The sequence below is a fragment of the Danio rerio genome, chromosome 2, assembly GCF_049306965.1.
Source record: "Danio rerio strain Tuebingen ecotype United States chromosome 2, GRCz12tu, whole genome shotgun sequence".
Lineage (NCBI taxonomy): Eukaryota > Metazoa > Chordata > Actinopteri > Cypriniformes > Danionidae > Danio > Danio rerio.
Genome location: NC_133177.1, coordinates 24,822,148 through 24,849,004, shown reverse-complemented (window position 1 = coordinate 24,849,004; position 26,857 = coordinate 24,822,148). Strand labels below are relative to the sequence as shown.

Below are 26,857 nucleotides of genomic sequence, written 5' to 3'. Positions count from 1 at the left end.
GTAATAATGCGAAAATGTATGCTTTGCCATCACAGAAATTAAAATAAAATAAAATATTATAATGCAAAAAAAAATTATTATATTAAAAATATATTTATCAATATCAATTGATTTAATCAAAGCATTTCCAAATATTATTGTCATATTTTTATTTAAGGTGTGCAGCCAAAGTGTCCATAGAAGCCAATTATTCCTGACTTTCAGAAATACCAACCCTATATTTTTGATAGCTGGTATTGTTACAATGTTACACACGCATGCACCTACATAAATAAAAAAGATCAAACACCCAAAACCCAACTGTTGATAGGCTGCAAAAGTGTGCTGGGCCTTGGTCTGATACTGGTCGAAAGTGCTTTTCAAATGTTGCTTATTAATGCACCTTTATTGTGAGCTACACTTGTGTGAACTTTGGTGGAAATGAGTTCATACCCTCAAAATGACCCCAAGACATATAACTGACTAAAAATTATTTTAGAAATCCTTCAGAAAAGAGAACTGATTTGGATATAAATGTACAACTTGCATGTTTTGCAATGAATATTAGACAGAGAAATGTGTTATTCTGTTTGAGATGAGGGCAGCACGGTGACTCAGTAGTTAGCAGTGTCACCTCACAGCAAGAAGGCAGCTAGTTGGAGTCAGTTGGCATATGTGTGGAGTTTGCATGTTCTCCCAGCGTTCACATGGGTTTCCTCCGGGTCCTTTGGTTTCCCCCAAAGTCCGATATAGCTTAATTGAATAAACTAAATTGGCTGTAGTGTATGAGTGTGTATGAATGCTTCACAACACTGGATTTCAGCTGGAAGCCCTGCTGAAAAAAAAAAAAACAGTTTAAAACAACCTAGGCTGGTTGATGGATTTTAGCTGGTTGACCAGCATAGTTTTAGAGGGGTTTTGGCCATTTGCCATTGGTCATAGCTGGTCAGGCTAAAAAATGACCTATAGGGTGGTTTTACTTGGTGATCTCCCAGCCTGACCAGCTAAGGCCAGGTTGAAAATGGCTGAAACCCCTCTAAGACCAGGCTGGTTGACCAGCTAAAACAAGCCAACTAGCCTAGGCTGGTTTAAGCTGGATTTTTCAGCATGATGGCCATCCACTGTGTAAAACATATGATAAATTGGCAGTCCATTCCGCTGTGGCAATCCCTGATAAGTAAAGGAACCTAGCCAAAGGAAAATGAATCGATGAATGTTTGAGATTAACTGGTAAGTTTAAATCATGATTTAAGTACATAACAACGTGAGCAATGGAACTTCAGCTTCATACTGTTGGCTGCTCGAGCGCTTTCCTGCTAGTACAGTAGGAGACCTCTAGGCGGACAATTTTCTGGTAAAGATGACTAAAAGCAGATGCTAGATTGTGTCTACAGTAAACCCCGTCCAGTAACGTTATATGTATGGAGTCATTGTAATAATTTAAAAAGTTGCAAGACAACACTAAAACGGTTTTGTATCTTAGAAAGTAACGCAAGTCTGAGACGTAACCCATCGAGTTTCGTGGCGTTGACTAGTTTAGATATTCGCATACATTAACAACATTTCTTTCCGTTCAGAAGTAAATTCTTAGTCCGAGTGAGGAAGACCAAGCCCAGTCAGCCGAGGCTGTCAGCAGTGCTGCTCCCTTCTCTGAGTCATCATGCACTGAGCAAAACAAATCTGCCGTAGCAGCAAAGCTAACAACACCTTCAACACACCAGTGCCTGTTTATTTGGTGAGTATCTGTAAACACTTATAATACAACTTTTACTGCGCTAACACAACTCGTTTACTTGCTTAGCTGCGGATATAGCACTTAGTAGTACTCGGGCAACTCGTTTCTCTGTTAGCTACAAAGTGCTAAAACGAAATCCTCTATAAACACGGAAGTGATGTTTAACGCACTTCGTGTATTTAAATAATACAGGAAAATCACTCATGATTTTACACCCATGACCAAGTGAAGTACAACAGCTCGTACTACGTTTCATTTCGAAATAACGATAACGGATTTAGCTTGCTAGCTCATCAGCAGTCATAAGCTCTTTCTGTGAACTCTTGAATTTGTCGGGATTTCCTGTTTGAATGATGCGACTGGGGCGAAATGATAATGATTAAAATATGTTGATTAAAATAATTCACTTATGTGTAAATATTAAACCAGTTCATTGTAGTTTTCATGTAAACAGATGTACCAACGGAACAGGTGTCAAATATCACGCGCATGCAGGCTGTCGTTTAATTGTTGGGGAGTGTAGCACTTATCTGGGAGAAACGAGTCATGGACAAGTTTTGAACCTAATATTAATCACCATTCATATGTACCAGCAGCAGGAGATGCAACCTATCTTACACGAGTGTTGCTGTACGTGAACTTTTGCATTATAGTTTGTTGTGTAGTGAATGTCAATTTACATTGAAATGCTTGTAGTCAAATCAAAGCAATCCTCTGCTCTGGGCCAGTCAAGTGTCATATCTAAAAGAAGCATTCATAAGCAAGCTTGAAACTTTGTTGCTTGTACATGCTGCTAGTCTTCATGTAGCTACAGAAAAAAAACATTCTAAATCTATGAGATACAGCTTTAATATTGTCATACAGCTTTTTCTGTTATCTTTTCTAAAATCTTGTTATCAAACTCTGTTATAATAATTACAGATTTAAATTATTATAACAGACCTTGATGACAGGATTTTAGTGAAGATACATTGTATAATGTATCAATAATAAGAGAATTTGTGATGGAATTTGTAAACCCAGCACAAAAATGTGTTTTGAGCAGATTATAACTAATGTTAATAGCTCTGATTGCTCATTTTATTAAAGAAAAAATTATATCTGTAATTGCTATTGTTGAGCATAATGAGAAAAAAATGTAAATAGAAACCTTTGATGCTCTCAAATGCACAAAACGAACACAATTGCACAGAAAAAAAACTAAATCTGTTTGACCAGTATCACGTTTTAGGCATATAGGAATATTACGGTTTGATAACCTTGGATTAAAAAAAAAATCACGGTTTCACAGTATTGCTGCTCTAAAATATATGTTCTTTTTAAATGTCTGCGTAAAAAACAAACTTTTTCTACCTTTGAACAAAAATATTTTAATTAGAGAAAAATGTAAAATATTTTGGAGCAGTAAACATGTCAGGGTAAATAAAATAAAAAAAAACACAGATTTCTTTACAAATTAATGGATCTCTTTTCTGCTGGAGACAGTGTTGTCCTAAAACACTTTATACAAAACATTAAAAAAATCTTACTTTTTTCCAAAGGAACGTTATAGCAGGAAATTTTGGCAGTTTTAAAGCCTTAACTTTAACCAAACCAAACCATGGAATACCTGAATATGGTAATCGGCCCATGCCTAATCAAATTGGTGATTCCCTTGAGCTGTAAGTGAAAACTTACCTTGCTTATTGTCCCACCCTGTAGATGAAGGCTGTTACAGAATCTGCAATAAAGGGATTGAAAATTAAAATTATGTCATCATTTACTGTAATAATAGACTACTCTGTTTATCTAATGCATGTGCAGGTTTTTGATGATAGTCTCTTTTATTTATATATTTTGTAAAGTGATTTAAAAATCAAAAATTCTGTTATCATGTACTCATTCTAAGCCTGTTTGAGTTCCTTTCTTCTGTTGAACACAAAGGACGATATTCTGAAGAATGTTGAATTAAGCAGCAGCCATCCACAGTACTTTTTGTGCTCTACTATGCATGTCAGCGACCATGACGAAGGAAGAAATATAAGTGAACCACTTAAGTGTAAATAAATGGTGAAGAAACTTTTCAATTTTAGGTGAACTACTGTGTGTTAGCTATATTGTCAGAAAAAAAAAACTAAAAACAATAATTAGGGGTACAACAGCTTTTCATGCAAAAGTAACCTTAAAGTCCCAAGGAACCAGAAGCGGCAACTATTTTTATTACTATTACTTTTTTATTGTGATGCAGTTCCTAGAGAAACATAATATTAAATGAGAAAACAGTGGGCGTGGCTTTAAATTTCTACCGTATTTGAATTAATGTAGTACAGTAGGCATTTCATTCAGAAAGATCAGCAAAAGGGTTACAGGACAGTTATTACAAACTAACAGACTCCTCCTGCTCAACATTTCTGTTTGTTGTCAAAACGGACAGTTAGAGCAGCGTGATTAAATATGTTAGCAACGCTCATTTCCTAAGATATATGTAATCTGAAAATTTAACTGAAAAAAAAAAACAAACAAACAGGAAGTGCATTTTTAGATTTAAATTAAAGATTAGAAGGGCAAACTTTTTTTTTCTTATTGACGTGAACAGATGAATTGTTCAGCATAAAACTGGCAAAAAGTTAACAAAATCATATGGTTACTTTTTATTTTGGGGGGACTTTGAAGGGACACATGCTTTTTCTATTCCTAAAAGAACATAAGTAGTAGACATTTGCACTTCAGTTAATTCCATCTAGCAAGCCAGCTATTCTTAAATCATCAAAATGTTTGTTAAACTTTAGTCCTTGTACTCTGACATGCACAGGCTAACACAAAAATGTTAATTTGGAAGCAAAGCTTATCTTTTGATAAGGTGCTTTCTTGCATATTTCCTCTGACCTTGACATCTGCATGAATTAACAAAAGACCTTTTCATCAGCACTGTCCTCAAATATTCATCAACCAGTTTAAAACTGCAGTCTTTGGTTCAAAATTAATTACTCCTATCTTCATGTAACTACTTAGATTGCAAACCTGCAACATTCTCTTCTATTATGAAAATGAGCCCAAGGCCTCAAACAAAAGCCCACCGAGACACATCAGTGCCCACTCAATCAAGTGCTCATTTCAATTTTATCACATTCTTTATACTAACAAACTTGTCAATGTGGCGTCAATCACGTGCAGTCGTTCAACTGTGCTGCATAATGTAGATCACCATTACCCACACCCTTTGCATATACACCACAGACGAGCTGTGTAAACTGAGTATACCTAAAACAACTGCTGTTGTTAGCAGTCTGCGCTTGAGCCAACAGCAGTAAGCCTATATTATTGTGTGACTCCACCAGGATTTTTGTGTATAGTGATTACATTAGTAAGACTGCACATGACATATGGTCTCACAATCAGGGGTGAGTTTCCCAAACAACGACGCAACTCGCAGCTGAACTATCATGGTATGATGCATTGTTTTGGGAAAAGAACGATGTAGTGACGAGTGTTTCCCAAAACGCATAGTTTCTCGGTCGCAGATCCATCGCTTGAACCGCGTCAGTTATAAAGTAAAACGCCCATAATGATGCTCTAAACTGGGTGGAGTAACAACTTCTTTATAGAGGAACCCCATCATTTCTTTGTGCAAATTATATTATTTTACACAAACACGCATTTAAAATAAAATCCAGTAATAGATTTGGTAAAAACATGCTCTCACTTTTCATATTAATTGAAATATATGGCACAAATAGGGCCTGTTTGCTTTACAAGTATTATTGAGAATGACATGTCATATTCTAAAACATAAAATTACTTACAAAAGCTAACACGTGTTCTAATATCATATATAAATCATATAAATAAATAAACAATGAGGCTATTTATTAGGAAATAAAATGTATTAATTATGTATTATAAATGAAAAATAATATTAATAGTATTAATGATGATGATGATGATTATTGTTGTTGTTGTCGTTATTATTATGTAGGATATTGTTTATTTATTTATATTTTTAAAAGTCTACTTTTGCAATTTGACACATGTAAACCACAGCAGAAAGTTCTAACCAGCAGGCCCATGTCATATACTGTACAGATACTTAATAAACAACCTACAATAAATGAAAATAATTAACTTATGCTTTTTGTTTTCACAAGCTTTGGAGACGTAATAAAAATTACGCTTTTAAATAATAGGTCACCTATAGCTTTCGCCAAGAGGTTGTGTTCTAAATGACATCAATGTTTTGAAAGTGCACAGCGAAGGGAGCACAATTGTAAACATGAAGATCGCTAAAACTGAATTTTAAAAATAGTTAGAAAGCAAATTACACCTAAGAGAGATGACTTTAAAGCTTTTTTAATTTTCATAATTCCAACTTTAAATGGAATGTTGCGAATGTTTGTTGGAGCGACGGATTTGGGAAACAGCAAATCAACAAACTATGTTTGTAACAACGGAACTTGCAACGTTAGTTGGCTAACAATGGTGTTGGGAAACGCACTTATTTGTTTGTTGTTAAAGTTAGGACTGGATTTACATTCATTCAGAAATATATTTTAATATTTAATTTCTTTTAAACCTTACTAAATTCTTTTACTTAACAGATTCTCAGTTAAAATTGGGGTTTGATTTACATAAAATCAATGTACATTAACTCACCTATTATATGGTTCTAATCCAAATCCATGACTGACTTTTTGAATATATTTTGAGACATGTCTTTTTCTTCTTGTCCTTACAATGGAAGTCAATGGATAGCCAGTTTTAATGGCTATCTATACTACATGGTTATATATGGAAATCATACATGTAAGGAACAACATTAAATGGAAAACGATGATGGTAATCGTATATAATATGAACTATTGACGCTCTTTAAAAAGAAATTAGGAGTTTGAGTGTGTGTTTTTCCCTTGCTTGAGTGAGCAATGATGTCAGTATCAGTTAGGAAGGGAACCGACAAACGCTACGCTAGCCTTCATGAGAAGCCGCATTGTCTTAGCATTTTCTCAAGAGCCAGAAAGAAAGTAGGCCTGTGTTATCATCATTACATGCAGAGTGACTACTGATGGGAACAGAAGAAAGCTGATTATTTATAAGTAACTGCTCAAACACGTTTAACTGGCTTAAAAGGCTGCAGGGATATTATTAATGAATTATGGCTAAATTACCAGTTTCAATGAGTGAATTACTAGTCTTATGTAGTTAAAACAGCAATAACATGTGCTTTCTTGTTCTAGGGCTCACCTAATACCCATCTACCTCTGACCTTACTTCAATACACTGCCATTGTCTCGCTGCTTGAAGCCATGGCTGCCAACAGGAACGCTTTGGCTCTTCACAAAGTGATAATGGTGGGAAGTGGCGGTGTGGGCAAGTCCGCCTTAACTCTGCAGTTTATGTATGACGAGGTAAGATGGATGTCACGTCATGGTAAAATGCACATTACCCGTGTAAGACAATAATTATGTTGACCTCTTTCAAGTTTGTGGAGGACTACGAGCCCACTAAAGCTGACAGCTACAGAAAAAAGGTGGTTCTGGATGGAGAGGAGGTGCAAATTGACATCCTGGACACGGCGGGACAGGAGGACTATGCTGCAATTCGGGACAACTACTTCCGCAGCGGGGAGGGATTTCTCTGCGTGTTCTCCATCACAGAATCTGAATCCTTCGCTGCTACAGCAGATTTCAGGTTGAGATGACACTGAAATATTGATCAATTCTTGTGTTATTGAATGTTCATGCTGTAAATGCATTCTTATTTATTACTACATTTTAGAGAACAGATACTTCGGGTTAAAGAAGAGGAGAATGTACCTTTCCTTCTGGTGGGAAATAAATCAGACTTGGAGGACCGAAGACAAGTTGGTTTGGAGGAGGCCAAGGCCAGAGCGGAGCAGTGGGGAGTCAGCTACGTAGAGACTTCTGCCAAAACCCGTGCCAACGTAGATAAGGTAGGCCTTCACAGCCATTACATGCAATAATTATGGGACAGTTCACCAAAAAATCAAACCTAAGGGTATGTTCACTCTTGTTGAAACAATACATTTTGTCCTTGTTCACTTAGCATGCACAGTCGTTTGTTTTTTTTTTTTTTTTTAAATAGACCCTGTATTTTTGGCATGTATTTTCTGACAACTTAAAGAATATATGCAAATAATGCTAGGTAAAACACACTTGTGTGTGTACATAAAATTGAACCAATTTATTTACCAGTTCAGATCTTATAAAGAACTTAGAAAAAAAGTCAAAATAATTGCAAGAAAATACTTTGTTAGATGAAGATCTACTGCAACAAGCACATCTACGTTGAAAGGTTACAAGTCATGATAAGTCAAATAAGTCATGATTCATACAAAATGTATTCTTAAACAATACCACATATATGCAACTAAAAAACAAAAATCTGCTCTCTGTTAAACAGAAATTTGGGGGAAAAAAATGAACTAGGGTGAATACATCAGGGGGGCTAATAATTCTGACTTTATGAAGAGCCCTAAATATAATTTGATTCACAGTGTGAGCGAAAAGTAACATGAAATGAAAAAATTCTAATACAATATGAATTGAATTATTACGTTTGACGGTTGTCAAATTAATGAAATAACTTACCAAACTAACTGCATTCATCATCAGGAGGTGGTACAAATCACTCCCGTAGGAGAATTTTGGCTTTTACAATCCAAAATAAAATAATCCAACGTCAGCGCGTGAAAGTTCCGCCCCTTCCGCTACATGAGCAAAGCTGCGACCGTCGAGTGCATGAAGTGACCAACATTTCACACTTAATTTTATCTGTTAAATAAGTGCATCATCTGGGTATTTAATATGCACTTAATATTTTTGGAATAAAAAGAATATTTCAGTGTGAATGCACTACATACACTATTTATATTACAAGATGGCGTAGAATAGCGCACAAGTAAGCAATTTAAGATGCACCTCATATACTTGGAGGCCTGGCTTTCTTTGCATTTTGTTTCAGTGGCATTTTGAAGAAAGCCCTTATATGGAGCTGGTTTAGGCGTGTATTATGCAAATGTGGATGCGCAGTTAGACACACAAATTCACTAACAAAAGAACAAGTTTAAGAATAAGCTCATGTGCGTGTACACACGTTTTGAATTAGATTTAGTGTATGTATGTTTTGAAGCATGTTTAAGTGGACAATTATTTCGTTGACAAAAGGTTTCAACAGGCAGCATTTATGTAAAATAAGAATTTTTAAATCAATTATAATATATAAAAAACTGGATCATATTGTTATCTTATATAGACAAAAAACATTCTTCATAATAGGGTTGTGTAATTAATCGCAATCGAATAGCAATCATAATTTGAAATGTTGTGATTAGCTAATTGCAAGAGGCTGTGAAATGAAATATATTTGTATTATTTAATTTTCCCCGCCTAGAACAAATGCGTGACTGTCGTCTGTGTGTGATAGTCTCACTAGCCAATTGAGTGAGCACACTTTTGTTCTTCCCAATCAGAATTGCGCAACCAAACTATGCAGAACAGCCACAATAAATAAAAAAACACACACACACAAAAAAAGTGCGGACAATTGAAATAATGGCCTCTGCTGCATCAGAAGCATTAATAGACAAATTAATATCTAAGAAAAGAAAAGCATAGGTAATATGGGCAAATTTTGGTTTCAAAGTCACAGACCCAGAACAAAAACAGGTCATTTTTTTAAGAGATGTCGCAGAATTGTTGCCACTGCCTACAGGTTATTGACCTGAAGTTTGACTATATAATTAAATCGCAAATCTAATCAAAATCGCAATATGTGTCAGTAAAATCTCAATTAGATATTTTCCCCAAACCCACAGCCCTACTTCAAGATATACTTTTGTTCCCCACAGGAGGTGGTCACAGAATGTTACATTAAAATACTACATTAGGGACTATAAAACAAATTATTGACATTTTTGTGTGAACTATAACTTTGCACAAGAAATAATTTAATATCAGGGGAACTATATAATGATGCATCATACAAACTTGTTAATGTCTCCAGGTGTTTTTTGATCTCATGCGTGAGATCAGAGCCAGAAAAATGGAAGACGGCAAAGAGAAAAATGGAAAAAAGAAGAGGAAAAGTTTGGCAACGAGGATTCGAGAAAGATGTTGCATTTTATAATGACTGGATCATGCAATATCGCTGACATCTCTACCCTTTCACTGCTTCCAAAAAACCCATCAGGTTTCATCCCTCTTCAGACAAATGCTGAAGATCATCTCCTACAAACACATCTCTCCATTTCCTCCGGTTGTTTTTCTCAATGGGTATAAAAGGGCAAAACTTCAGATATGCATTAAATAACAAATAATGTCAAAGGTCTGACATATCAGATACAACATTTCATTTCCCAACTCTCTGTAATAGACTGTTAGATTGTGTTCACTCTTTAGTTGCTTTTAGTTAAATGTGCTAAACTTTAACACTGTAAGAACAAAATACTACTCCAAGCTGTTTGCTTTTGAGTTCATGGTGTGTTGACATTTAACCTCCTGTTGTTAAACTAACTAAAGTAAAGCCTAAATAAGATTAATCTAAAATTTAAAGGTAAACTGCACAGATGCATTTAGGATATCGTTTAAAAGTATACATTTCTTCCAAAAATGGGCACTGAAGCAAATGCACAAATTATTAAATGAATTACTAAATATTGATCTTAATTTATCACTTTACCATTTTTAACACTAAAAATGATAACTCATTCCTTCAGCAATGCTAAATATTTTATATATTTCCAAGTTTGTCCTTTTACCAAAACCTTTCCAACATGCTTAGCTATAACATCCTGTTCATTTCAGAGAAGCTGGCACTTTTATTTCAGTTGAATAATTGTAGTGTAACAGTATATAAAACCTGTTTTAAATGTGATATATTATGACCCAATCTCTCCTTGAATACACATACATTAACTATTTGTAGTCAAAGGGCTTATTCACTTCTATTTGTGTGTGGCAGCAGATTTGGAGTTTTGGTTTTGTGCTATCTAGGGGTCCCAAATAACACATGAATATTTCTAAAAAGCGTCATCTTGCTTGAGTCAAATGTACTGTGAAAAACAGGTTGGAATGTTTTATTACACAGACTGAATTGTGTACTTTATTATAACTTATTGAAATTTTATTGTAACTTATCCAGTGTAATTAGATTTTCTATTGTACATTTTAGTTCATTTAGGGTGAATGAGGAAATAAATACTCTAAAAGGGCTGGAAAGGATCTGTGTTTCAAACTGCAGGTCTTTGCGGCTACTCTGTGGATATGAGAATACTCACCCTTTTATGAATGGTTTTGAATAAGCACATCCATGTGGAAGTAACTGTTGAGCTTGACAGTTTATTGCCATATTATTCTGGCATCTACCAAACAATTTCTCTTTCATTTTGCAGCTAAAATGTTTAACTCTGCTGTTTTTAATCCAAATATATGTTACCTGTGAAATATGCAAGATTTTCCTCTTATTTTATCACTAACAGTCAGTTATCATCCCTAAAAAGCTGTATTTGTGTGGTAAGCTAAGCGTGGGGCAATGATGCTGAAATATCAACAGCTGATGCCTCATTACTCTTGACTGACTTTGAGTGCTAAAAAAGCAAGTCATTTTTATATAAACCTCTTTCTTGTACACTTAGTCTAAATGTCTTCATTTTAATCTGTATTTGGAACGCCTCTTGGCAAACGCTGAGTTTTCAGATGTTCGAAAGGTGTAAAGCCAAATTATAGAAGGATGTTCAAAATATCGAGGAGGCAACAAATGCTGGGGCCACTGATGTGATGTAATGTATTATTACAACAGATAGTGTGGTGATACAAGTGTCCAGTGAAAGATGCAAACTGAACTTCAGTGTAAAATGTTGTTTCTGTTACATTAATAAAATCTATTTTTGTAGACCTCTAATATGAGATTCGTATGTTATATCCTACACTGTAAAACCCAACAGTCTGCTTTATCAAATGAAATGAGTGTAGTTAACTCAAAATTGACTGAAAGTTAATTCTGCTCATTTGAAAAGAGTTTTGAACTCTGTGTTGAAGGTAATGAGGTAATGAAAGACCTCATTACTTCAACTTAAATGGAGTAAGTTCACAGTACTCGTATAGATTAGTTTTTATTTTTACTCAAATAGTTTGTAGCAACTGTTTCCTCCAACAGTTTAAGTTGCCTTGACTTATTGGGTTTTACAGTACTCAGTTGGTTTAAGTTCTCTTTATATATTGGGTTTAACTGTGGTTAAATTGCTTTGTTTACTCAAATGGATTAAGTTCACAGTACTCATTAGGATCAGCTTTTGAACTTAAATGGTTTGTTGCAATCTGTTTCCTCAAATGGTTTGAGTTACCTTCACTTACTGGGTTTTACAGTGTGAAGCAAAAAGAGTCCAATGCCTACAGAAAAAAATAAAGCCTAAATGTGTGCAGTAATAAATGTATTGGTGATTAATCTACATGACCTTTGAAAATGAACTGTAATATTAACTATGTTTTATTAAACATAAATAATATTAAACATGTTTTGGTAAATAAACAGTGACATTTCCACCTCCAATATATTTTTTGACAAGGACTACATTACAAACTTAAGTTAAATTAAGTTTATAATCCAACAATTGTCCTATCTGGACATTTTATGATGACAAAGTCTTTTATAAGTCCATGTTTACATATGTATATTACTTTTTTTAACAGAAAAAAATATCAGATTGTAATAAAACCAAAAGCGTCACCGAAAATAAAAAATACAAAAATGAGTCCATAGAAAATTTTGAAAGGAGCCAAGCCTACGAATACTTGACCTGATCTGTTCTAGTTAACTGCACACCATCAATATGGAGAGGTAGATAGACGTGTTGATCAGACATCTTAGTTAGACTGCATTTTGAGATTGAAGACGTATTCCTCTGATTTCAACAACATGTTTGCAAACTCCATGGGAGAGGCGGCAAACTACTTTAAATAGGCTGCTGGTTACAAAAGCACATCATTTCTATGCTCCTGCTGTTGAGGTGTTGCTATGTTTATACAAGAAAGTACATATGACTTTTAAAATGTCAAGACTTATTGCTGGTGAATCCTGCCTCAGGTCCTTGAGTTCGGCTGGCTCCGTTTGACTTTTAAAAAATTTAGCGCACTCTCTGGTGCACTAAATTAAAAGGACTGTTCAGTGGCTTTCCCTGAAGTTAGAGAAATGCACTGATGGGGTTTAATTGTAGTACCTCCCTTGTCTGCTTGTATCGCTTTGTTTGGAGGTTTTAGACTGAGTTTGTGTGACCGAGATAGGCTGAAGGTCAGCCCATGGATCTTGGAGCATTGAAGGTTTGTAATACTTTTCCATATCATTTGTCCCTCTATCCCTGCCATGCGCTGAACCAAATGGTGTGGATGTCCGCGGTGAACCCTTAAGGAGAAAATTGTTATGCAAAAAGGCATTAAAAGTCTATAGTTAACCAGATATTGTATTGCACTGTCGCATCCAATAGAAAATAAATTAATTCGGAGCAACAAAACACTACTTTTTCCTGCTGGGGGGCAAAAAATATCAGCTAACACCAACCTTGGTCGAGACGGTTTTTTGATTGTCTCTAAACTTGGTCATAGCAGGCATTTAAGATGTTTGACCACGTTTTAGCAAGTTGTTTTAAGTTAAACAAAGCTAAAGTTAAATCAAATGAAAAGGCTGAGCTAAAACCCAAGATGTTTGCTGGTTTAATGTTTAGTCAGGAAGTAGTTGGTTTAAAATCCTCTAAGCGCAGCTAAAATGGACAGTTTACCCAAAAATGAAACTTCTGTCATCATTTATAAACCCTTGACTTGTTCCAAACAGTTGAGTTAATTAGGGATAGATATATTAAACACCGCTGGGAAACAGTAACTTAATGACTTCCATAGTAGTTGTAATAAAATGCTATAAAGATGATTGAATACAGGTTAACATTTTAATATATTTAATTTTGTTTTTAACAGTACAATAAATCAATCAAAAAATGGTTTGAATAAGTAAATGATGGGTAAATGGTAGAATTTTCATCAAGTAGACAAAACCGCTCGTAAACAAGCCATGACCAGGTTTGGAGACCCCTAAAACCGACTTAAATAAAGGTTGGTGTTTGATGTTTTTTTTGTCAGCAGAGTTGACCGAAGAAGCCAAATTACAATACATAAATATGTTTAAGTCCGTGCATTATTATAACACGGACCTGAACGCGAGTAAACTACCTGATATCCAGAGTGTCTTCCGGGGCTCTCGTACGGCGAGCGTCTGAACGGCGCGCCGCGGGGACTGGGGTTCGCTCTGCGCGGTGTGTGACCCGGAGACTGATCGTTAAAATATTTCCCACCGCCGCCGCTGCTGCTCCTATTACCCCCATACTCTCTCGGTGGGGTATTGGGAGAACACTGACCAAACCTCGGCCCAAACGGCGGCGGTGGGGTTGAATAAGCCCACGGAGGCGATGGAAACATACTCCCTGTCCTGTCGAAGGCTGGTGGAGGGCTGCGAAAACCTGCTGGCCGGGGACCCGAGCCCGGACGGGGATGGCGAAACTGTGGTCTCTGCATTGTGTCGAGGTATCTTCCAACACTGACTTTTAAACCACAACAGACGACTTTATATACAGCCTGACAAAACTCGTTTTCATTTAGCACAACAAAACTGGTCGACCCGGAACAAGAGTCTTTTCTCGGCGATTAGCATTTGAATGCATCCAACTTGAATGACTCGATACTGCCGCCTGTTTTCACGGCGTGTTAAGAGCCCATACCTCCATACCTGTGCAGATGTGAAGTTTTGGTGTAGCTTTATCAAAACAAACTTTTAAAACAGACGGTTCATTCATTCATGCAAAAGTGCTCGGTTCTACCCAATACCTTCATGTTGTCTCAACACAAATAGATTAAGTTAACTTAATCATTTTTAAACATTTCAGTGGATTGAGCATAAAACAATTAAGTTGTGCCAAAAAAGAGAGAATTTTGTTGATTCATCCTTTTCAAATGAGCAGTTTAAACAAGCTCCAAAATTATTCTTTTGAGTGTACATACATACACATAAACCAGACTCATAGCCAGGGGGTGTTCGGGAGATTTGAAAGACCCACCCCTCACTGACAAAAGTCTAATTTGTCCCATTGATGAGCTCATTTGTCCTATTTTGAATGCTATGCCATCATAAATGGTAAAAAATAACCCATCAAAAAGGCTTTAAGACCAAGCAGAATCTTCCTCAGGTAATCAGTTTTGGCCAAATTAATGCAAACAATTATTTTTTTTATGACTCCAACATCCAGCTGTGCAAGAAAACATCTGACATAAAAGAAGTCATCTTGAGCTACTTAATTGTTTTTAAATAGAAGACATTTGACAAGTAACTTTTATTCAAAATCTTGGACCTTATTCTTGAAAGAAAACATGACCAATAAAATAGTATGAAGCTCCAAAAGCAGCTCATATTAAAATGATTTGTAAACTAATTTGGCTATTGTTGTTATCTGTGAATTTTCAAATGTACTTTTTTTTTCCATCAATCATTATTAATATTATTATTATTATTTTTTATCATTACTATTATTATCATCATTGTTATTACTACTACTATTATTGTTATTATTATTATTATTATTATTTGAATTTTTTTTTTTTTCAAATGGCCAAATTCTGACTGAGGAATGTGCTGGCCAGTTTGTTATTCACCTCATAAATTACAATAGGCTACAGTTTTTTCTAATGACATATGATGTAATAAATTTGTGTTTAAGTATTTAGGAAATATTTTGGTATATCAGAAAGTGTGGTTATGATGACCATCCAACAAGCTAATTCAGCTAAAAATAGTGCTTAAAATGTCACCTAAATTCAGTATTCAAATCTTTTAATTAAAAAAAAAAATGAGGCAATTAACTGCAAAAAGGTCCAGGTTGAGAAAAAACTACTCTTTTCAACAGGCTGGCTATGGGCCTGTAAACACATATTGCAGTGTCCTGTTGACTGCACAATACATTTCTTTCTTCTTTTTTTTCGGACTCACTAAAAAGTTTTTCAGTGTAATAATTAATATAACAAATACATTTTGTCAGATATATTTGTATAAACCATTTCAAAATAAAAATAGCTCTAATTTAAGGATCACAGTGCAACCGTGAAATTATAATTAATTGGCATTTTAAGAAGTTTAATTTATCATTATCCTTAAAAACAAGTTTTATTCATTTGTCAGCAGGATGGTTTTGATCATTTAAAATAGATGCAAATAAAATTATTTTATAAATTGTAAATTTAGTCTGATGCCATCTTTCTTTAGTTACATATAAAATAATCAACTGAAGTTCAGTTTGAAATAACAAAAGCTTTATTTTAATAGTCCTGCATAAAATGTAAAACTTCAGGGGTAATTGTACAGTATTTGTGAAATATTCAGACACTGAAATATCTTGCTTATCGGAAAATTCTGCCATCATTTACCCCCCCTTCTCTTATTCCAAATTTATTTGAGTTTCTTTTTTCTGTTGAACACACATAATATTTTTAAGAAAGGCTGTAAACAACCGACTTCCATAGTTTGTTTTTTGCTATTCTGGAAGTCAATTATTACAGCTTTCTTCAAAAAAATTTTTAATGCTCAACAGAAGAAAGAAAGTCACAGCGTTTTAAATCTCTTTAGGGTAAGAAAATAGTGAGTATTTTTTGGGTGAAATATCCCTTTAAATTACACTGTAAATTAAATAAAAAGTGTCCCAAAAATTCCCAGTTATCCCATTTAGTTGATGCTTCTCTTAAGCTGTCACTAGAGGTCAGTATTACCACTACTTTCTACAAGGAACACCTTCATACACAGTTCTGCACAGTCCTGAGCAATAAACTGATTAATACATTTGAAGTGGATAAACAAATCTGTGCTGTAAAATAGTAGTAGAGCATAGTTAAAACCAAAATGAAAACCTCTCGAGTCCCTACACTCTCTGCCAGATGGGGCCAGAGGTGCTGTTGTTGTAAATCTTCAGTTGAGGTCACGTCGGTGTTTTATTAGCTGTGCTCTTGGAAACACATCATAATTCATCATACACCGTGTTTTGTGCTGAGAGGATAAGAGGTTTACAATAAGGAGGAATTATGCTTTCCCACAGCATTAACATTAGGATGGAGGCCTGCTGATGGATTGAGTTCTCAAGCATGTTTTCCTTTGATACATTCTTTTGTTCAATTCAAAGCTCTCGTGTCAGTTTTATCGGTGGAACAGCGCTTGGTTTTGTTATTATTTCATTTGGAGGTCAGCGAGCAGAGAAAATGTGGCCTTAAAAGGCAATTTAAAGGTTGAGAACTTATGTTTGGGAACTTAGTAGCAGCAACAGTGAGAACACAATGGTAGCCTACTAGACGTTTATAGTTGTCACTACTTTATTTGGTATTTATTATAATGTAATTTGGAAAATTAGTTTGCTAAAATGTATAAATCAACCAAAAATGAAAATTCTGCCATCATTTACTTATCCTTTACTTGATTCAAATATTTATGATATGTTTCCTCTTTCTGTCAAACACAAAAGAAGATATTTAAAAAAATGCTGAAAACCTTCCTTGACTTCCATAGTATTTGTTTTTCCTATATGGAAGTCAATGGTTACAGGTTTTTAACTTTCTTCAAACTATCTTCTTTTGAGTTCAACACAAGAAAGAAACTCCTGAAGGTTTGAAACTTGAGTGCATGTAAATTTGGGGGTGAACCATCTCTTTAATTGATCTGATGTTAAATTGTTAATTTTGGATCTTAAAGTTTGGATGTACTTACTGGCCACTTTTTTAGGTACACCTTACAAGTACCGGTTTCAGAACTGCCTTAACCTTAAGATTCAACAAGTTACTGGAAATATTCCTCAGAGATTTTGGTTCACATTGACATGATAGCATCACGCAGTTGCTGCAGATTTGTCAGCTGCACATCCTTGATGCGAATCTCCTGTTTCACCACATCTCAAAGGTTTTTTGGACCATTTTCTGTAAACCCTAGAGATGGCTGTGAGTGAAAATCCCAGTAGATCAGCAGTTTCTGAATTACTCAGACCAGCCCATCTGGCACCAACAACCATGCCATGTTCAAAGTCACTTAAATCCAGTGGTGGAAAGAGCACTAAAAATCATACTCAAGTAAAAGTATCTGTTTAAATATTATTCACCGTATGAGTAAAAAGTAGTTTTTTTCAACAGTATTCGAGTGTAGTGAGTAGTGAGTATTACGCTGTGAAAACCTGATGCATTTACATGTAACTTGTGGATGTGTGTATACATAACATTCTGTAGTGCATTTAGTTATTGCACAGCAGGTGCACAAGGTCATAAGTTTATTAGGTTAGATTTAGGTTGTGATGTCAGGTGACTAAAATTCAATGTCTAACTGGCAACATAAGATAACTAAGATAACATAACATAACTAGGGACAACATTATTTTGACGTCCAATAATGACATCAAATGACGAAAATGACCAAAATCCAACGTTAAGCCAACATCTTAAACCAACGTCATATTGAAATCAAATACTGACATTTATTCGTCAGGTATGGCAACCAAAATCCAACGTATGATAGACATTGTGGTAACGTCAAGACAGCGTCAAGCTGTAACATCGTTAAACGATATTTGGTTGGTTTTAGGTTGGACGTTGGCGTAAAGTTCTGACGTCAACATGATTTTCATATTCAAACAAAATGTAATGTCCCCGTGATGTTATGGTACAATGTCAATTTGACACCATGTCAACGTCTTGGCAGTCATCATACAGTAAACATCCGTCATCTTCTCATCAATGACATGGATCTAAACAGTCAATGCATGTAAAGATTTTGGACATCTTCTCGAACAGTTTTAGAACTTCCAAATAGTTTGCTGCAATTATAAAGCACCCATGTCTTGAGGTAGTTCATTATGCTGTGATTTACCTTCTATGTGTGCTTTTATTGGAAGGCATCACAGGACTGAACTTTCTAATCCCCATAGACAAGAAAAAATAAAGTAGTAACTGCAGGTTGAGGGAAAGTAGTGGAGTAAAAGTACAGATACAGCACTAAAAATGTACTCAAAGGAGAGTAAAAGTACACTTTTTTAAAAACTACTCACTAAATTACAATTCCTGTGAAAAACTACTAAATTACAGTAATTTGATTATTTGTAGTTAGTTACTTTACACCACTGCTTAAATCACCTTTCTTCCCCATTCTGATGCTCAGTTTGTACTGCAGCAGTTTATCTTGACCTTGTTTACATGCCTAAATGCATTGAGTTGCTGCCATGTGATTGGCTAATTAGAAATATGCGTTAATGAGCAGTTGGACAGGTGTACCTAATAAAGTGGCCAGTGAGTGTATGTGTGTGTGTATGTATATATATATATATATATATATATATATATATATATATATATATATATATATATATATATATATATATATATATATATATATCATAAAAGGTTTCTTGTAAAAGCTTATAAATTATAGTTTGCAAAAGTTACATCTGAAAAACCAAAGTCTATTTGACCTAAATCATGATGTTTATCAGATTCTCAGCTCAGATATTACGTTGACAAACCAGCAGTGTTTTGTCGTCCAGTTTGAGAAAGACAATGATGACCATTAGTGGGCTAAAGACTAGACACAGGCTTGACCTGCATGACAAAAATAACAAGCAAGTAAATGCACACCAGAAAACGCAGACGGGCACATGAGGGATCCTTTTGTCTACAAAACATGAGGAACAAAATGTTTTATGGGACGAAACTGTGTCACCGAAGTCAAAGGCCATCTCACGGAGAAACAATGTGGCACTCAGATGAATCGTGTTCCCTCTTAAGTCTCCCAGGCAAGTGACCTATTTCCTCACACCCCAGATTTTGCTCATTTTCTAGCCCTCCAGTTCCCATGTTTCCATCGTTCCCAGACCAACTTTGTCCCACCTCAAATGCCCCTCCATCATCCAGTCACTAAATGTTGGTCACTTTCGCAATGCACTGTGATTTCTGCCGTTCTAAAAACATTCAGAGCCCCTGGCTTGTCCTTGTCTTGTTGTGTGTACTTGTGGAAAAATGTAGTCTGTTGAAATAATATTCTGGATCTTGAATTGTGTTGGTCAAGCAGGAGATTAAGGTGGTATACAGTTCACCATTCAACTTATTTGTTCAAAATGCCAGTTTATTCAACAATAAAGTTAGTTGTGTCTAATACTGTGTTCTCTGTGAGTAGGTGATTCTTTTAAGGTAATTAATTTAAGCCAGTTAACAAAGTATGTTTCATATATCAGTTATTCTTAATTGGGTGGTTGCGACCCAAAAGTGGGTTATAAGATTGTTTAATGTTTTATTTAAAAACTTGCTTGAAAGCTTGAATGCCGTTGATACATTCAGGCACGGTTCAAGTAAGTACCTGAGAAAAATGTTCAGATTTATGTTTGTGTTAGTTTGTCTGACCTGTCTGCTCTGTTATGTTTTTCACGAATAAACTGCAGGAAAGTGTGTATATTTCAGTGAAACCAATGTCTTAAGGAATGAATCACTGAATCATTCATTTAACCAAATAGTTTGAAGCAACCATTTCTTCAGAAGCACAACATGTGGACGTCTTTATAAAGTGCCCTCCACTAATGTTGGCACCCTTGGTAAATATGAGAAAAGAAGCTTTTTAACATCATGGTATTTTGTTCAAAATGTTATCCTAAAAAATACTGTAATTGTTTTTATCAAAACACAAATATCTTTTTTAAATATATGTGCAACAATTATCGCCACCCCATAAATTTATTCATTTATTTTTCTTCGGCTTAGTCCCTTATTTATCAGGGGTTGCTACAGTGGAATGAACCGCCAACTATTCCAGCGTATGTTTTATGCCCTTTCAGCTACAACTCGGTACTGGGAAACATCCATACACTCTCACACACACACTCTCTCACACACTCTCTCTCACACACACACACACACACACACACGCGCGCGCGCGCACACACGCACGCACGCACGCACGCACGCACACACACACACACACGCGCGCACACACGCACACACACTATAGCCAATTTTAGCTCATCCAATTAACATATCCCGCATGTCTTTGGACAGTGAGGGAAACCGGAGCACCTGGAGGAAACCCACCCGAACACGGGGAGAACATGCAAACTCCACACAGAAATACCAACTGACCCAGCCGGGACTCGAAACAGCAACCTTCTTGCTGTGAGGTGACAGTGCTAACCACTGAGCCACCGTGTCACCGTTCCATAAATTTATTCATTTATTCATACATTCATTTTCTTTTCGGCTCAGACCTTTTATTAATCTGGGGTTGCCACAGCGGATCGAACCGCCAACTTATCTTGCACATATTTCACGCAGTGGATGCCCTTCCAGCTACAACCCATCTCTGGAACCCATGCGAACACAGGGAGAACATGCAAACTCCACACAGAAATGCCAACTGACCCAGCAGGGGCTCGAACCAGCGACCTTCTTGCTGTGAGGCGATTGTGTCCAGTGTGCCATCGTGACTCCCCCCATAAATTCATATGAGCAAAATATTTTCCCATTCATATTTTATATTAAATTATTTAAATTAGAAACAGGACATTTTTCAGTCATAAGGGGGAAGAACAAAACTTCACACAATGGAATCTGTTAAGAATTGCAAAAATAATGAAACTACAATATCATAGCAATTGTTAAGACATTTTGGAATCAGCCTGGAAAGGGACACATCATCTCTATCTTGCCCATAATACAGATTTACTTAATCAAATTTTTAAAAAGACTTAACTGTTTATCGAACCAAACACCAATACTGTGTGTTGACTTGATTCTGTGGCAGTCGCTGCATTTACATGACGGCAATGAAAGGAAAACAATTTCTGAAAATAACTAAAGTATCTGTGTTTCATGGAACGAAACCATTCAGAGAAGGTTGCTTTATAAAGAAACACACCATTACTGATTTGACTATCATGGATGCCTCAATATTGAACATGTAAAACAGATCCACATAATGGATCCGTTTCACAAAACCATGTTCCCAAGACAGCTCTGTTTGTTGATAAAACATATACATTATTTATTCTTTGACAAGACAAAGCTATGTCCATATTATTTAGTAATAACTTTATCACATAATGCTTGAAATATTTTTTACTTCTATATGGTTTCCCAGTGGGTTGCCGCTGGAAGGGCATCTGCTGCGTAAAACATATGAAAAATGAGGAACTAAGCCGATTGAAAATGAATTGGGTTGGCGTAGGTTTCCTCCGGTTGCTCCGGTTTCCCCCACAGTCCAAAGACATGTGCTGTAGGTGAATTTAATAAGCTAAACTGGCAATAGTGTATGGGTGTTTCCCATTATGGGGTTGCATAAAACATATGCTGGATAACTTGTTGGTTCATTCATTCTGCTGCTGAGACCTCTGAAATACAGATTTAGCCAAAGGAAAATGAATGAATGAAATATACTATGAAGTCTTCCACGTGCAGTTTGCTACTGAGTCTCTAGAGGTCATCTTTGCTTTAGCTGTGATAGAGAGAGACAGTGTGTGTTTTACAGGACCACTTCCTATCCTGTCACTTTGGTGATTAATCTCTTTAGATCCCAAACTAAAAGTCAGCTGCAAGAGTAAAAAATCCTCCCTACTTTTAGTATAAATCATCCTCTTGGCTTTCGGCACATGATAGAAGAGATGATGTCAAGTGATCATCTCCCAAACCTTTTTTTTTTCTCTAAAAACAGAGGTTTTGAAATCCTAAATATGTTTAGATATGTCAATTCTTTGCGTCACGGTGGCATAGTGGGTAGCACAATCACCTTACAGCAAGAAGGTTGCTGGTTCGAGCCCGGGCTGTGTCCGTTGGCTTTTCTGTGTGAAGTTTACATGTTCTCCCTGTGTTGGCGTAGGTTTCCTCCGGTTGCTCCGGTTTCCCCCACAGTCCAAAGACATGTGCTCTGGGTGAATTTAATAAGCTAAATTGGCAATAGTGTATGTGTGTATGGGTGTTTCCCATTATTGGGTTGCATAAAACATATGCCGCATAAGTTGTTGGTTCATTCCGCTGTGGTGACCCCTGATTAATAAAGGGACCAAGCTGAATAGAGAATGAATGAATGAATGTCAAATCTTTTCACTCTGGAATCTTTTGGCATTAGTTTATGGACCAGGCTTGGGGTCAGTAACTTCGGGAATGTGTAACTGACTGGGCAACAACTTTCCTTATTGGGACATGACCGTGGTCTCGCTGTATCAAAGGGCCGAGCCATACCTCAGTGTAGACTATTTATCTCGAGTCCAGAATCTCTCTGCATTGGTATACTCATGCTCTAATAATCAAATCTCATCATTTGGCTTCATGCTTTGTTAGTCACATGCTATTTGCACCCTTTTCACTCTGGCTGCTACATTGAGATTCTTTATGGTACTTCAGAGTGACTTTTGGGATGATTTTAACACATATAAAGACTTGTAATGGGGTATATGCATAGTTTTCCAGCCAATGATAAACTTTCGGGAAAGGTTAATGTAAAACATCAACATTGTAATGTAATTACAATTTATTTAGGCATTCATTTAGTTGTTCAAGCGTAAAACAATATAAAAGACAGTGTAAGCACTAGCGCCGTCGAGATCAGCAGGCAAGTGCAGAAACTCCATTGAAAATACTGAGGTAAAATACATTTTAAAGACATGGCGAGGGAAATTGTCATTTAATGCAGCGTTTCTTGTTTGGTCTAAGACCCGTATACTTTATATCGTATATCAAGATCACTGGTTTTAAAAGAAAATCAGACCTTAAACGTGACAATTTTATAATAGAAAGACTGAGGTTGGCTGACTGAAATTAAAAGTCTGTGTGCATTTAGCCCATTGTCTCTGTTAATAATTTGTATTGTTTTTACACTTATGTCCATCAAATGCTACTGAGAGAGGAGGAATTGAAAAACTTAATTGTTTGATTTCTTACGCACCTGGGAGCACAATATCGATGACATTGATAATCTCGTCATTGATAATCATGAAAGCCATATTTAATACTCGTTCTTTGTGGTGTCAAGTCCAGTTCCTGGAGAGCCGCAGCTCTGCGCAGTTTAGCTTTAAACCTAATTAAACACACCTGATCAAACTAAATCAGTCTTTCAGGCTTGTTTGAAACCTCGCAAGTGTGTTGAAGCAGGGTTGGAACTACTCTGTGCAGAGCTGCAGCCCTGCAGGAACTGAGTTTAACACCTGTGGTATATACTATTACTAGTTTTTAGTTTTGTTCCCAAAAATTTACTGGTTGTTGTTACCACCTTCCACAGTGAGCTCTTCTGGGCCTCAGAAGCATTTCCATTCCAACAGATCACAAAATGTTGCAATAAAAGCACTATTAAGATATATTTTCTGGGCCCTCATAGCGCTTTACACATAGGGAATCTCCTCATCCACCACCAGTGTGCAGCATCCACCTGGATGACGCGACGGCAGCCATTTTACGCTAGACCGCACACCAGCTGATTGGTGGAGAGGAGACACAGTAATGAAGCCAATTATGATATGGGGAGGGTTAGAAGGCCATGATGGATGGAAGCCAGTCGGCAAATTTGGCCAGCATGCCAGGGTGAAACCCCTACTCTTTTTCCAAGGACATCCTGGGATTTTTAATGACCACAGAGAGTCAGGACCTCGATTTAACGTCTCATCCAAAAGACAGCGCTCACTGAGCAGTATAGAATCCCTGTCACTCTACTGGGGCATTAGGACCCACACAGACCGCAGGTTGGGTGCCTCCTGCTGGCCTCACTAACACCACTTCTGGCAGCAACCTACCTTTCCCATGTGGTCTCCCATCCAGGCACTGACCGGGCACAGCCCTGCTTAGCTTTAGTGGGTGACCATGTGAGAGTTGCAGAGAGCTAGCTGCCGGCAACATTAAAAGGCAATAGTTTCTGTAAGAAGTATATTGTCTGTTAAAGATTTTTCCTTATACAGTCAGTCCATATATCCCACTTCAGTTTATTGTCTAACGTCACACCAAATATTTATAACTTATTACTGATAATTTGCTCCCTCTTAATTAATGTGGGATGAGTTTTGCTTTGTGCTCTCTCTCTAAAATCAATAACCATTTCCTTAGTTTTAGGAACGTTTACGAGAAGGTTTGAATTTTCACCAGTCTAAAAAGAAGTCAAGAACAGGCTCTTGTTCTTCCTCCTCTTCATTTAAAAGGCTCACCAAAGTGGTATCATTTGCATTCTTTACAATTCCTTTATTTTTAAACGAACTAGTGATATTGGCTGTACGTGAGGGGCTTGAAAAATCAGGGAATCATACACTTTAGTCCATAAGACCAGTCAGGAGGCGATTGTGGATATCTGTGCCTTCATTTTAACAAGTCTGCCCACATTGAAATGCAACTCCTCCATTTTCAAATAAAAAAAAGTGTTTTTCGAAATGCTCCATTTTCATAGATTGACTTTTGATGTTGAAAATTTAACTCTACAGTTTAAAAAAAAAGATTTTTATTGACATTTTAGTAGTTTGAAACAATATAATGTATATGAAATAATAAATAGAGAAATAAATCTGTAAAATAACAATAAATGTACTGGCAGCTTATTATAAGGTTTTTGTACTGTAATATGCAACACCAACCCAGACATAATATCACTTTAAACTATTAAAATTTTTTATCTATTTTTCTAATTTATTTTAGGGATAAAAGTTGTTATATAAAAAATCAAGGTCTCATAATGTGATTCAAAAGCATCAATAAACATTGATAAATAAAAACATGAGTCACAAAATATGGAAAACCAATGATTTACAGATATTTTTTTACAGTGTCTTTTGATTCTTTCTGCTGATTAGAGAGAAATTTTCTTAAACATATACACACTGTATTTTGAGACACACCTTTACTTGCTTTAATGTTGATCTGAGGGGTATTGCACAATAGTAAGATAAGTGATTAAGCAGGGATTTTGAGGCTAGGATTTTGAGCATGAACATATATGGAGATTTATACAGGATGTTAGTTGTGTTGCTACAAGATGTGTTTTACAGTCACTCCATGCTCTTGGCTATTTACATATACTTTCCAACTAATTTTCTTTTTAAATATTTTCCAAATGATCTTTAACAAAGCAAGGAAATTTTCATAGTATGTCTGACATTTTAAGGTCAAAATTATTAGCACCTTTAAGCTATATATATATATATATATATATATATATATATATATATATATATATATATATATATGGGTGGCGGGTGGGGGTTGCTAATAATTCAGGGGGTTTAATAATTCTGACTTCAACTATATGTTCATATAAATTAATTTCAGATTTAACAATAGAAGAGATATAGATAAAAGAGATTAAAAAATAGATAATTGATTAGAGAAAAAAATACATATACAGGGCTTATAGCATAAATGACTACAACCCCTTTTAAAAATGAATATTTTATAAATTTTTCAGAGAATAAAGACAATAATTTTTGGTGCATTTAAACAAAACAGTTTTATTTAACAGTTATATTCATTAAAATAAGACTTTGTTCACCTAACATTTTTAGATATACAGTAGAAAGATAACACATTTAAATTACAAATTAAAAAATAGAAAATGTCAACAATTTTATATATTTTTTTTATGTTTTATCTAAAATAGACCTGCCGTGTTGAATTTGTATTTGCAATAATCTTCATGATAAATTCGTCAGTAGCATGAATGTCCACTGGTCAAATTTACCACAAAGTGAAAGATTTAATTTGTTAATACACATCCTCATATGTTTCTGTTAATTCTCTGAATGAAAGTAATAGGAGTCCCCAGATTAGTGGGCGAGAGAAGTGTTTTTCAACTCCTTACATGGTTGACTTACATCAGGTTTTATCCACACTTGCATCATTAATACTGTAATCGATTCCATGGTATGTTAACAAATGCGCACTTATGAGCACACGATCGCCCACTGAGATTCTCTGCATGTCCTCTTGTGCATTTGTCTTGCAGATGACCAGCCTTATGACATTGTAAAGATGCAATTTTCAAGAAATCTCAAATTTGGAAATTCCAAGACGAGTAATTTCCCTTTGAACTTACTTCTGGTTCACTATCCCCTTGAAACACAACATATTAAACAAGGTCATTCATCTT

At 35.7% G+C, this 26,857-nt stretch overlaps 2 protein-coding genes across 2 annotated transcripts; one reads left to right on the top strand and one right to left on the bottom strand.

Moving 5' to 3' along the window:
• The first annotated feature begins 1,607 nt into the window (after positions 1 to 1,607).
• Positions 1,608 to 11,608, top strand: ralab (v-ral simian leukemia viral oncogene homolog Ab (ras related)). The gene is made up of 5 exons (NM_001007321.1): positions 1,608 to 1,714; positions 6,925 to 7,095; positions 7,170 to 7,378; positions 7,466 to 7,640; positions 9,713 to 11,608. The coding sequence occupies exons 2-5, from the start codon at positions 6,994 to 6,996 to the stop codon at positions 9,833 to 9,835; spliced, it is 609 nt and encodes a 202-aa protein (NP_001007322.1). The 5' UTR covers positions 1,608 to 1,714; positions 6,925 to 6,993; the 3' UTR covers positions 9,836 to 11,608.
• A 529-nt stretch (positions 11,609 to 12,137) lies between these two features.
• On the bottom strand, positions 12,138 to 14,413 carry mplkip (M-phase specific PLK1 interacting protein). Its single transcript, NM_001202486.1, has 2 exons — positions 13,924 to 14,413; positions 12,138 to 13,105 (listed from the first exon to the last, which is right to left on the bottom strand). Exons 1-2 carry the CDS (start codon positions 14,263 to 14,265, stop codon positions 12,911 to 12,913), a joined length of 537 nt encoding a protein of 178 aa, NP_001189415.1. The 5' UTR covers positions 14,266 to 14,413; the 3' UTR covers positions 12,138 to 12,910.
• Between the last annotated feature and the right edge of the window lie 12,444 nt (positions 14,414 to 26,857).